The sequence below is a fragment of the Arachis ipaensis genome, chromosome B4, assembly GCF_059453495.1.
Source record: "Arachis ipaensis isolate K30076 ecotype BB chromosome B4, ASM5945349v1, whole genome shotgun sequence".
NCBI classification, from domain to species: domain Eukaryota; kingdom Viridiplantae; phylum Streptophyta; class Magnoliopsida; order Fabales; family Fabaceae; genus Arachis; species Arachis ipaensis.
The window spans coordinates 95,108,752-95,121,710 of NC_142439.1; the positions used below are offsets into that span (position 1 = coordinate 95,108,752).

Here is a 12,959-nt window from a genome sequence, read left to right on the forward strand (position 1 = left end):
TAGTTATTAATATAAGTTGATTGGTTTTACCTTTATTTTCTATTTATTTCTTCTATCCATGGCTGGTTCGTTCTTAGTTGCTAAAAGAAAACTTGGAGACAAAGCCACCGGAATTAATTATGGTAAATGTTTATACGTTCATTTCATAGAATGTGTTACTTTTAATGGAATATATGTTGTTTGTAATTCTCCTATTTATTGGTTAACTTTATTGTTAATTCAATATAGATAAATTATTTAGTTGTCATAACTATATTCTATATTATTCCCGGTATTATTATAAGAAATGATAAATCATTTTTTTTAAAATAAATGATAAATAATTTTATAATGTTGATTTGTGTGATTTGATTTCATTTTTGTTTGGTTTGAAATTGTAGAAGAATTACTAGATATTTTAGATCCTTCTATCAGTATTTCACCTGTTGATGATGTTGCTGCTGATCATCCATTATTTGCACAAAGTGAAATACAAGGTTAGGTTATTCAATTTTTTCATCTTTTTAAGTTATGCTTAGGTTCAACCTTTTATTAAATTATTTATGGTTAACTTTAAATTATTTTTAATTCATATGTTAACATAAGTCTAGCTAACTTTTCTTCCATTTCTTTTCTTTAACATCTTTTTCAACGGTGTCTATAAAAAAATGTTGAATATATTTTTTTTTTAGAAAAATCTCCTTTAATATATTTCTTAGGAAAATATAATAAGTAATTTTTTACAAAGTTATATATTTTTAAAAATTTTAATAATGTTATTTTTTTAAAAGCAGCTTTTTTTTTTTGGATAATCATAACAAGTAGCAAGTGTTTTAGATTTTTGATTTTTTTTAAATAACACAGTCTTATCTCCTAAGTCGTTTAAAAAAAAATCTTCTTTAATATATTTTTTAGAAAGATATAAGAAGTTTTTTTAGATAATTTTTTTACTAAACCAACTTTTTTAAGAAAGAAATAGTTTTTCTTGCAAACAAAGTTATGATAACAACTTCTAGCTATTCAATTATATTTTTAAAAATTATTAACTGTAAACTATTTTTAGAAAGCAGCTTTTCTTAGCATAAAGGATAATCATAACAAGCAGCAAGTGTTTTAGTTTTATATTTTTAACCTTTTTAAGTTTTTCTTTTATCTTAAATAAACCAGTCTTACATAATAAATTAGTTAAAAAAAAAACTTCTTTAATATATCTTTTGGAAAAATATAAGTATTTCAATAGAATTTTTTTTTCTAAAACAACCTTTTTAAGGAGGAAAAAGGTTTTCTTAAAAACAAAGTTATAGTAACAACTTCTAACTATTTAATTATATTTTCAAAAGTTTAAATGGAATTCTTTTAAAAGCATTTTTTAAAGCATAAAGTGTAATCATAACAAGCAGCAAGTATTTTAGTCTAATATTTTTACTTCTTTTTTAAGTTTTTCTTTTTTTAAAAAAATTAAACCAATCTTACACCATAAATTATTTTAAAAAAAAATCTTCTTTAATATAGATAAATTATTTAGTTGTCATAACTATATTCTGTATTATTCCCGGTATTATTATAAGAAATGATAAATAATTTATTTTTTTTAAAATAAATGATAAATAATTTTATAGTGTTGATTTGTGTGATTTGATTTCATTTTTGTTTGGTTTGAAATTGTAGAAGAATTACTAGATATTTTAGATCCTTCTATCAGTATTTTACCTGTTGATGATGTTGCTGCTGATCATCCATTATTTGCACAAAGTGAAATGCAAGGTTAGGTTATTCAATTTTTCCATCTTTTTAAGTTATGCTTAGGTTCAACCTTTTATTAAATTAGTTATGGTTAACTTTAAATTATTTTTAATTCATATATTAACATAAGTCTAGCTAACTTTTCTTCCATTTCTTTTCTTTAACATCTTTTTCAACAGTGTCTATTAAAAAAATGTTGAATATATTTTTTTTTTTAGAAAAATTTCCTTTAATATATTTCTTAGGAAAATATAATAAATAATTTTTTACAAAGTTATATATTTTTAAAAATTTTAATAATGTTATTTTTTTAAAAGCAGCTTTTTTTTTGGATAATCATAACAAGCAGCAAGTACTTTAGATTTTTGATTTTTTTTAAATAACACAGTCTTATCTCCTAAGTCGTTTAAAAAAAATCTTCTTTAATATATTTTTTAGAAAGATATAAGAAATTTTTTTAGATAATTTTTTTACTAAACCAACTTTTTTAAGAAAGAAATAGTTTTTCTTGCAAACAAAGTTATGATAACAACTTCTACCTATTCAATTATATTTTTAAAAATTATTAACTGTAAACTATTTTTTAAAAGCAGCTTTTCTTAGCATAAAGGATAATCATAACAAGCAGCAAGTGTCTTAGTTTTATATTTTTAACCTTTTTAAGTTTTTCTTTTATCTTAAATAAACCAGTCTTACATAATAAATTAGTTAAAAAAATCTTCTTTAATATATCTTTTGAAAAAATATAAGAAGTATTTCAACAGAATTTTTTTTTTCTAAAACAACCTTTTTAAGGAGGAAAAAAGTTTTCTTAAAAACAAAGTTATAGTAACAACTTCTAACTATTTAATTATATTTTCAAAAGTTTAAATGGAATTCTTTTAAAAGCATTTTTAAAGCATAAAGTGTAATCATAACAAGCAGCAAGTATTTTAATCTAATATTTTTACTTCTTTTTTAAGTTTTTCTTTTAAAAAAAAAATTAAACCAATCTTACATCATAAATCATTTTAAAAAAAATCTTCTTTAATATATCTTTCAGGAAAATATAAGGAGTTCTCTAGATAATTTCTTTTCAAAAATAACCTTTTTAATATTTTTTAAAAGTAGCTTTTCTTAGCATAAAGGATAATCATAACAAGCAGCAAGTGTTTTAATTTTATATTTTTAACCTTTTTAAGTTTTTCTTTTATCTTAAATAAACCAGTCTTACATAATAAATTAGTTAAAAAAAAATCTTCTTTAATATATCTTTTGGAAAAATATAAGAAGTATTTCAATAGAATTTTTTTTTTCTAAAACAACCTTTTTAAGGAGGAAAAAGGTTTTCTTAAAAACAAAGTTATAGTAACAACTTCTAACTATTTAATTATATTTTCAAAAGTTTAAATGGAATTCTTTTAAAAGCATTTTTTAAAGCATAAAGTGTAATCATAACAAGCAACAAGTATTTTAGTCTAATATTTTTACTTCTTTTTTAAGTTTTTCTTTTTTAAAAAAAATTAAACCAATCTTACACCATAAATTATTTTAAAAAAAAATTCATCTTTAATATATCTTTCATGAAAATATAAGGAGTTCTCTAGATATAATTTCTTTTCAAAAACAACCTTTTTAAGAAAGACGGTTTTTCTTAAGAAACAAAGTTATAGTTACAACTTCAAACTATTTAATTATATTTGTAAAAATGATTAAATTACTTATTTTTTGAAAACAGCTTTTTTTAGCATAAACAGTAATTATAACAAGCAGCAAGTATTTTAGTCTCATATTTTTACTCTGTTTTTTAGTTTTTCTTTTTTCTTAAATAAATCAGTCATGCATCATAAATTGTTCAAAAAAATTATCTTTTTTAATAGTTCTTTTAGAAAAATATAAGCAGTTTTTTTTCGAGAATTTCTTTTTTAAACCAACCTTTTTAAGAAAGAAAAAGTTTTTCTTGCAAACAAAGTTATAGTAACAACTTTTAACTATTTAATTCAATTTTTAAAAATTATTAAATGTACATTAGTTTAAAAAGCAACTTTTTTAAGCATAAGGGTAATCATAACAAGCAACAAGTGTTTGAGTCTTACATTTTTAATTACTCTTTTTAATTTTTTTTAATAAACCAGTCTTACATCTAAATTGTTTTAAAAATAATTCTTCTTTAATATATCTTTTAGGAAAATATATGAAATTTTTTTAGAAAGTTATGTACTTTTTAAAAGTAATAAATGTAAATTTTTTTCAATGGCAGTTTTTTTTAGGTAATTATAACAAGCAACAATTGTTTTAGACTCTTAATTTTTTTAAAAAAATAAACCAGTCTTATATCATAAGTTGTTTAAAACAAATTCTTCTTTAATATATCTTTTAGAAAAATATAAAATTTTTTTAGAAATTCCTTTTCTAAAACAACTTTTTTAACAAAGAAATATATACTTCTTCTTGCAAACAAAGTTATAGTAACAACTTCTAACTATTTAATTATATTTTTAAAAAATATTAAATGTAAATTTTGTTTAAAAGCAATTTTTTTTAGTATAAAGGGTAATAATAACAAGTAGCAAGTGCTTTAGTATGGCATTTTTACTCTTTTTAAGTTTAAATTTTTTCACATAAACCAATCTTACATCAAAAATTGTTTCTTTAGATTGTCTTGATATTAGTGATTGTGATTGCACATGTTCCACGTGTGGAGCTTCTTTTTGGTATTTAGAATGACTAGAGAAAGATTCAAGACGAGGACAACCTGTTTTTACAATTTGCTGTGCTAAAGATAAAGTTCAGTTACCGTTTTTGGAGCGAGCACCTGATTTATTAGTTGAACTAATTAACGGTGCTGATGCCAAAAGCTGACATTTCCAAAAGAATATATGTTCATACAACAGTATGTTCGCTTTCACGTCATTTGGGGGTAAAATTCTTAATTCTATCAATGATGGGAGAGGTCCGCCACAGTTTATTGTGACTGGACAAAATTATCATAGAATTGGTAGTTTGCTGCCTAATGCTGGCGAAAAGCCTAAGTTTGCACAACTGTATGTTTATGACACGGCACATGAGGTTAATAATGGGCAAAGTTTTTTTAGGTATGTGTTAATTTTTATTTAAACTTTGAATTTTAAAAAAAAAATTAAGATGTATGTGTGTTGTTATGATTCTTATATTTTTTTTATGCCAGTCATACATTTGATATAGATACAGATTTGATTGTTCGATTGCTGCATATGATTGATGAACATAATGTTATTGCAAAGTCATTTCGAAGAGTTCGAGAATTCCATGAGTATCATCCTTCAGAAGTTTACTCTCTTAGATTATTTTGTCAAAGGAGATCTGATCGGAGAGTCTATAATTTTCCATCATGTGATGAAATAGCTGCTTTAATAGTTGGTGATTTTGATAGTTCTGATCAAGGAAGGGATATAATCCTTCGATCTGTAGATGGTCAATTGAGACGAATTTATGAAACTCATCCTTTATATTGGCCGTTGCAATATCCTTTACTTTTTCCTTATGGTGAAGATGGTTTCGAAGAGAATATACCTTATAGAGGTGTTCAGAATATCAATATTCGTGGGAGAAGGACAAAAGTTTCATTGCGTGAGTTCATATGTTTTCGTTTGCAGATGAGAGAGATAGAAGAAAGTATTATTCACAAATCTAGAAGGTTGTTTGGTACGCGGAATCGTGATTACACTTTAATTATGTAAAATTCATTGCTCTTCCTTTCCCTGGAAATGGCGCCAAAAACATGATGCCAAGACCATGGTTCACAACTCCGTGTAACTAACCAGCAAGTGCACTGGGTCGTCCAAGTAATACCTTACGTGAGTAAGGGTCGAATCCCATGGAGATTGTTGGTATGAAGCAAGCTATGGTCACCTTGCAAATCTCAGTTAGGCAGATATAAATTGATCATGGTGTTTTCGAATAATAATTAATAGAATAGGGATAGAAATACTTATGTAATTCATTGGTGAGAATTTCAGATAAGCGAATGGAGATGCTTTCGTTCCTCTGAACCTCTGCTTTCCTGCTATCTTCATCCAATCAGTCTTACTCCTTTCCATGGCTGGCTTTATGTGATACATCACCACTGTCAATGGCTACTTTCGGTCATCTCTCGGGAAAATGATCCAATGCCCTGTCACGGCACGGCTAATCGTCTGGAGGCATCACCCTTGTCAATGGCTTCATCTTATCCTCTCAGTGAAAATGGTCAACGCACCCTGTCACGGCACGGCTATTCATCTGTCGGTTCTCGATCATGCTGGAATAGGATTTACTATCCTTTTGCGTCTGTCACTAACGCCCTGCAATCGCGAGTTTGGAGCTCGTCACAGTCATTCATTCATTGAATTCTACTCGGAATACCACCGACAAGGTTTAGACTTTTCGGATTCTCTTGAATGCCGCCATCATTCTAGCTTACGCCACGAAGATTCTGATTAAGAGATCTAAGAGATACTCATTCAGTCGAAGGTAGAACGGAAGTGGTTGTCAGGCACGCGTTCATAGGGAATGATAATGATTGTCACGTTCATCACATTCAGATTGAAGTACGAATGAATATCTTAGAAGCGAAATAAGATGAATTGAATAGAAAACAGTAGTACTTTGCATTAATCTTTGAGGAACAGCAGAGCTCCACACCTTAATCTATGGAGTGCAGAAACTCTACCATTGAAAATACATAAGTGAATGGTCCAGGCATGGCCGAATGGCCAGCCCCTCTGATCTAAGAACCAGCCGTCCAAAGATTCTCAAAAAAACTAGTAAAAGGTCCTATTTATAATAAACTAGCTACTAGGGTTTACATGAGTAAGTAATTGATGCATAAATCCACTTCCAGGGCCCACTTGGTGTGTGCTTGGGCTGAGCTTGAGTGTTGCACGTGTAGAGGTCCTTCTTGGAGTTGAACGCCAGCTTTTGTGCCAGTTTGGGCGTTCAACTCTGGTTTTGGCTCCTTTTCTGGCGCTAGACGCCAGATTTGGGCAGAGAGCTGGCGTTGAACGCCAGTTTGCGTCGTCTATTCTTGGCCAAAGTAAAGACTATTATATATTGCTGGAAAGCCCTGGATGTCTACTTTCCAACGCAATTGAAAGCGCGCCATTTCGAGTTTTGTAGCTCCAGCAAATCCACTTTGAGTGCAGGGAGGTCAGAATCCAACAGCATCAGCAGTCCTTCTTCAACCTCTGAATCTGATTTCTGCTCAAGTCCCTCAATTTCAGCCAGAAAATTCCTGAAATTACAGAAAAACACACAAACTCATAGTAAAGTCCAGAAATATGAATTTAACATAAAAACTAATGAAAACATCCCTAAAAGTAACTAGATCCTACTAAAAACTTACTAAAAACAATGCCAAAAAGCGTATAAATTATCCGCTCATCACAATACCAAACTTAAATTGTTGCTTGTCCCCAAGCAACTAAAAATCAAATAGGATAAAAAGAAGAGAACATACTATAAATTCCAAACTATCAATGAAACATAGCTACAATTAAATGAGCGGGACTTATAGCTTTTTGCCTCTTGAATAGTTTTGGCATCTCACTTCATCCATTGAAGTTCAGAATGATTGGCATCTATAGGAACTCAGAGTTTAGATAGTGTTATTGACTCTCCTAGTTCAGTATGATGATTCTTGAACACAGCTATTTTATGAGTCTTGGCCGTGGCCCTAAGCACTTTGTTTTCCAGTATTACCACTGGATACATAAATGCCACAGACACATAATTGGGTGAACCTTTTTAGATTGTGACTCAGCTTTGCTAAAGTCCCCAATTAGAGGTGTCCAGGGTTCTTAAGCACACTCTCTTTTTTTGCTTTGGACCTTGACTTTAACCGCTCAGTCTCAAGTTTTCACTTGCCACCTACACGCCACAAGCACATGGTTAGAGACAGCTTGGTTTAGCCGCTTAGACCAGGATTTTATTCCTTTAGGCCCTCCTATCCACCGATGCTCAAAGCCTTGGGATCCTTTTTATTTGCCCTTGCCTTTTGGTTTTAAGGGTTATTGGCTTTTTGCTCTTGCCTCTTGGTTTTAAGAGCTTTTGGCTTTTTCTTCTTGCTTTTTCTTTCTATTTTTTTTCTATTTTTTTTGCCCCTTTTTTTTTTCTGCAAGCTTTGTTCTTTGCTGCTTTTTCTTGCTTCAAGAATCATTTTTATGATTTTTCAGATTATCAAATAACATGTCTCCTAGTCATCATTCTTTCAAGAGCCAACATATTTAACATTCTTAAACAACAACTTCAAAAGACATATGCACTGTTCAAGCATACATTCAGAAAACAAGAAGCATTGTCACCACATCAATATAATTAAGCTAAGTTCAAGGATAAATTCGAAACTCATGTACTTCTTGTTCTTTTGAATTAAAACATTTTTTTCATTTAAGAGAGGTGATGGATTCATAGGACATTCATAACTTTAAGACATAGTTACTACTACTAATGATCATGTAATGAAGACACAAACATAGATAAGCACAAAACATAGAAAACGAAAAACAGAAGAAATAAGAACAAGGAATGAATCCACCTTAGTGATGGTGGCGTTTCCTTCTTGAGGAACCAATGATGTCCTTGAGCTCTTCTATGTCTCTTCCTTGTCTTTGTTGCTCCTCCCTCATTGCTTTTTGATCTTCTCTTATTTCATGAAGCATGATGGAGTGCTCTTGATGTTCCACCCTTAGTTGTCCCATATTGGAACTCAATTCTCCTAGGGAGGTGTTGATTTGCTCCCAATAGTTTTGTGGAGGAAAGTGCATTTGAGGCATCTCCGAGATCTCATGGTGATGAGCTTCATACGCCTCTTGAGCTCTATGAATGGCCCGGTCTATGGTAACTTCAGACCGGTTGCTAGTGGGAATGATTGAGCATTGAATGAACTCCAACCATCCTCTAGCTACAGGCTTGAGGTCCAATCTTCTTAGTTGAACCGGCTTGCCTTTGGAGTCAATCTTCCATTGATCTCCTTCTACACATATGTCCATAAGGACTTGGTCCAACCTTTGATTAAAGTTGACCCTTCTAGTGTAGGGGCGTTCATCTCCTTGCATTATGGGCAAGTTAAACGCCAACCTCACATTCTCCGGACTAAAATCTAAGTATTTCCCCCGAACCATTGTAACATAGTTCTTTGGATCCGGGTTCTTACTTTGATCATGGTTCTTGGTGATCCATGCATTGGCATAGAACTCTTGAACCATTAGGATGCCGACTTGTTGGATGGGATTTGTTAGAACTTCCCAACCTCTTCTTTGAATTTCATGTCGGATCTCCGGATACTCATTTCTTTTGAGTTTGAAACGGACCTTAGGGATCACCTTCTTCTTGGCCACAACATCATAGAAGTGGTCTTAATGGGCTTTGGAGATGAACCTTTCCATCTCCCATGACTCGGATGTGGAAGCTTTTGTCTTCCCTTTCCCCTTTCTAGAGGATTCTCCGGTCTTAGGTGCCATCAATGGTAATGGAAAAACAAAAAGCTTATACTTTTACCACACCAAACTTAGAATTTTGCTCGCCCTCGAGCAATAAAAGAAAGAATAGATGAAGAAGAAGAAGAAATGGAGGAGAGGAAGAGTGGGAAGTGTTTCGGCCAATAAGGGTGTAGAGGGGTGTGTTGTGTGAATTTGATGAAGAATGGAGGGCTTTATATAGGGAAGGGAGGGGGGAAAGGTTTTGGCCATATGGGTGGATTTGGGTGGGAAATTGGTTTTGAATTTTGAAGGTAGGTGGAGTTTATGAAGTAGGTTTATAGGGAAGAGTGGATGGATGTGAGTGGTGAAGAGGTGATAGGGAAGAGTGTTTATGGGGTTGTGTGAAAGAGAGTGGTGAGAAGAAGTGAGTGGAGGTAGGTGGGGATCCTGTGGGGTCCACAGATCCTGAGTGGATCTTGTGGGGTCCACAGATCCTAAGGTGTTCAAGCATTTACATCCCTGCACCCATTAGGCATGTAAAAATGCCTTTGCACACAACTCTGGGCGTTCAGCGCCAGGTTGGTGGCCATTTTGGGCGTTCAACGCCCATTTGTGTGCCATTTCTGGCCTTGAACGCCAGAACCATGCCTGTTCTAGCGTTCAGCGCCCAGAAGCTGCCCATTTTGGGCGTTCAGCGCCAGAATCATGCTCTATTCTGGCGCTGAACGCCAGACAGATGCTCCTCCAGGGTGTGATTTTTCTTCTGCTGTTTTTGATTCCGTTTTCAATTTTTATATTTATTTTGTGACTCCACATGATCATGAACCTACAAAGATATATAACTAAGAAAAATATAGTTAGATAAATAAAAATTGGGTTGCCTCTCAATAAGCGCTTCTTTAATGTCAATAGCTTGACAGTGGGCTCTCATGGAGCCTCACAGATGTGCAAAGCTTTGTTGAGACTCTCCAACACCAAACTTAGAGTCTGACTGTGGGGGCTTGGGTTGACTCTGCTTTGAGAGAAGCTTTTCATGCTTCCTCTCCATGGTTGCAGAGGGAGATCCTTGAGTTTTAAACACAAGGGAGTCCTCATTCCATTGAAGGACTAGTTCACCTCTGTCAACATCAATCACAGCTCTTGCTGTGGCCAGGAAAGGTCTTCCTAGGATGATGGATTCATCATCTTCCTTTCCAGTATCCAGGACTATGAAATCAGCAGGGATGTAAAGGCCTTCAACCTTTACTAACACGTCCTCTACTTGTCCATAAGCCTGTTTTCTTGAACTGTCTGCCATCTCTAATGAGATTTTAGCAGCTTGCACCCCATAGATTCCCAGTTTCTCTATTACAGAGAGGGGCATGAGGTTTATTCCTGAACCAAGGTCACATAGAGCCTTAAAGATCATGGTGCCTATGGTACAGGGTATTATGAACTTTCCAGGATCCTATCTCTTCTGAGGCAATGTCAGTTGATCCAGATCACTTAGTTCATTGATGAACAAGGGAGGTTCAACTTCCCAAGTATCAATGCCAAATAATTTGGCATTCAGCTTCATGATTGCACCAAGAAACTTGGCAATTTGCTCTTCAGTAACATCCTCATTCTCTTCAGAAGAGGAATACTCATCAGAGCTCATGAAGGGCATAAGGAGGTTCAATGGAATCTCTATGGTCTCTAGATGAGCCTCAGAGTCCTTTGGTTCCTCAGAGGGAAGCTCCTTATTGATCACTGGATGTCCCAGGAGGTCTTCCTCCTTGGGATTCACGTCCTCCTCTCCCTCATTGGGTTCGGCCATTTTGCTTATGTCAATGGCCTTGCACTCTCCTTTTGGATTCTCTTCTGTATTGCTTGGGAGAGTACTGGGAGGGATTTCAGTGATCCTTTTACTCAGCTGGCCCACTTGTGCTTCCAGGTTTCTAATGGAAGATCTTGTTTCATTCATGAAACTTACAGTGGCCTTAGATAGATCAGAGACTAAGTTTGTTAAATTAGAAGTATTTTGTTCAAAGTTCTTTGTCTGTTGCTGAGTGGATGATGGAAAAGGTTTATTATTGTTAAACCTGTTTCTTCCACCATTATTAAAGCCTTGTTGAGGCTTTTGATCCTTCCATGAGAAATTTGGATGATTTCTTCATGATGAGTTATAGGTGTTTCCATAAGGTTCACCTAAGTAATTCACCTTTGCTATTGCAGGGTTCTCAGGATCATAAGCTTCTTCTTCATAAGAAGCCTCTTGAGTACAGTTGGATGCAGCTTGCATTCCATTCAGACTCTGAGAGATCATATTGACTTGCTGAGTCAATATTTTATTATGAGCCAATATGGCATTCAGAGTATCAACTTCAAGAACTCCCTTCTTCATAGGCGTCCCATTACTCACACGATTCCTCTCAGAAGTGTACATGAACTGGTTATTAGCAACCATGTCAATGAGTTCTTGAGCTTCTGCAGGTGTTTTCTTTAGGTGAATGGATCCACCTGCAGAAGTATCCAATGACATCTTTGATAGCTCAGATAAACCATCATAGAATATATCCAGGATGGTCCATTCTGAAAGCATGTCAGAAGGACACTTTTTGGTCAGCTGTTTGTATCTTTCCCAAGCTTCATAGAGGGATTCACCATCTTTTTGTTTGAAGGTTTGAACATCCACTCTAAGCTTGCTCAGCTTTTGAGGAGGAAAGAACTTGGCTAAGAAAGCCGTGACCAGCTTATCCCAAGAGTTCAGGCTATCTTTAGGTTGAGAATCCAACCATGTTCTAGCTCTGTCTCTTATAGCAAATGGGAAAAGCGTGAGCCTGTAGACTTCAGGATCTACTCCATTAGTCTTAACAGTATCACATATCTGCAAGAATTCAGTTAAGAACTGAAAAGGATCTTCAGATGGAAGTCCATGAAACTTGCAGTTCTGCTGCATCAGAGAAACTAATTGAGGTTTCAGCTCAAAGTTGTTTGCTCCAATGGCAGGAATGGAGATGCTTCTTCCATGTAAATTGGAATTAGGTGCAGTAAAGTCACCAAGCATCTTTCTTACATTATTATTATTTTCGGCTGCCATCTCCTCTTCCTGTTCGAAAATTTCTGAAAGGTTATCTCTGGATTGTTATATTTTTGCTTCTCTTAGTTTCCTTTTCAGAGTCCTTTCAGGTTCTGGATCTGCTTCCACAAGAATGTTCTTATCCTTGCTCCTGCTCATATGACAAAGAAGAGGGCACAGAAAAAAAAAATAATAATAATAATATAGATCCTTTATACCACAGTATAGGGATTCCTTTATGAGTGGAAGAAAAGAGGGGGAGACAAAGAATGTAATGTAATGGAAGAAACACAACTGTGAGGAGGGTTGAGATGTGAGATGAGATGTTAGTAAATGAATAAATAAATAGAATAAGATGGGAGAGGGAGAATTTTCGAAAAATATTTTTGAAAAAGAGTTAGTGATTTTCGAAAATGGTTTTTGAAAAATGTTAGTATTTTTCGAAAATTTTTAAAATCAAAAATAAAAATAAGAATAATTAGTTAATTAAAAAGAAATTTTTGAAAAAGAGGGAAGATATTTTAGAAAATTAGAGAGAGAGAGTTAGTTAGGTAGTTTTGAAAAAGTTAAGAAACAAAAAAAAGTTAGTTAGTTAGTTGAAACAAATTTTAAAAAGATAAGAAGTTAGGAGGTTAGAAAAGATATTTTGAAACCAACTTTTTGAAAAAGGTAAGATAAGAAGATATTTTAGAAATTAGTTTTGAAAAAGATTTGATTTTTTAAAATCTCAATTAATGACTTGATTCATAAGAAATCACAAGATATGATTCTAGAACTTAAAG

General features: G+C 33.0%; 1 protein-coding gene and 1 non-coding gene across 2 annotated transcripts in view; both read left to right on the plus strand.

Annotated features, from left to right (window-relative positions):
• Positions 1-58: 58 nt before the first annotated feature.
• The window catches only part of LOC107636628 (uncharacterized), a 46,013-nt gene continuing 33,112 nt past the window's right edge, over positions 59-12,959 (plus strand). The window contains exons 1-5 of the mRNA XM_088484698.1: positions 59-122; positions 381-476; positions 1,648-1,743; positions 4,655-4,796; positions 4,889-5,385. Coding sequence (XP_088340824.1) covers positions 59-122; positions 381-476; positions 1,648-1,743; positions 4,655-4,796; positions 4,889-5,385 — 895 coding nt within the window. The remainder of the gene's footprint in view (positions 123-380; positions 477-1,647; positions 1,744-4,654; positions 4,797-4,888; positions 5,386-12,959) is intronic.
• Positions 11,695-11,802, plus strand: LOC148568436 (small nucleolar RNA R71). Its single transcript, XR_015882321.1, has one exon. It is a non-coding gene; the product is annotated as a small nucleolar RNA R71 (small nucleolar RNA).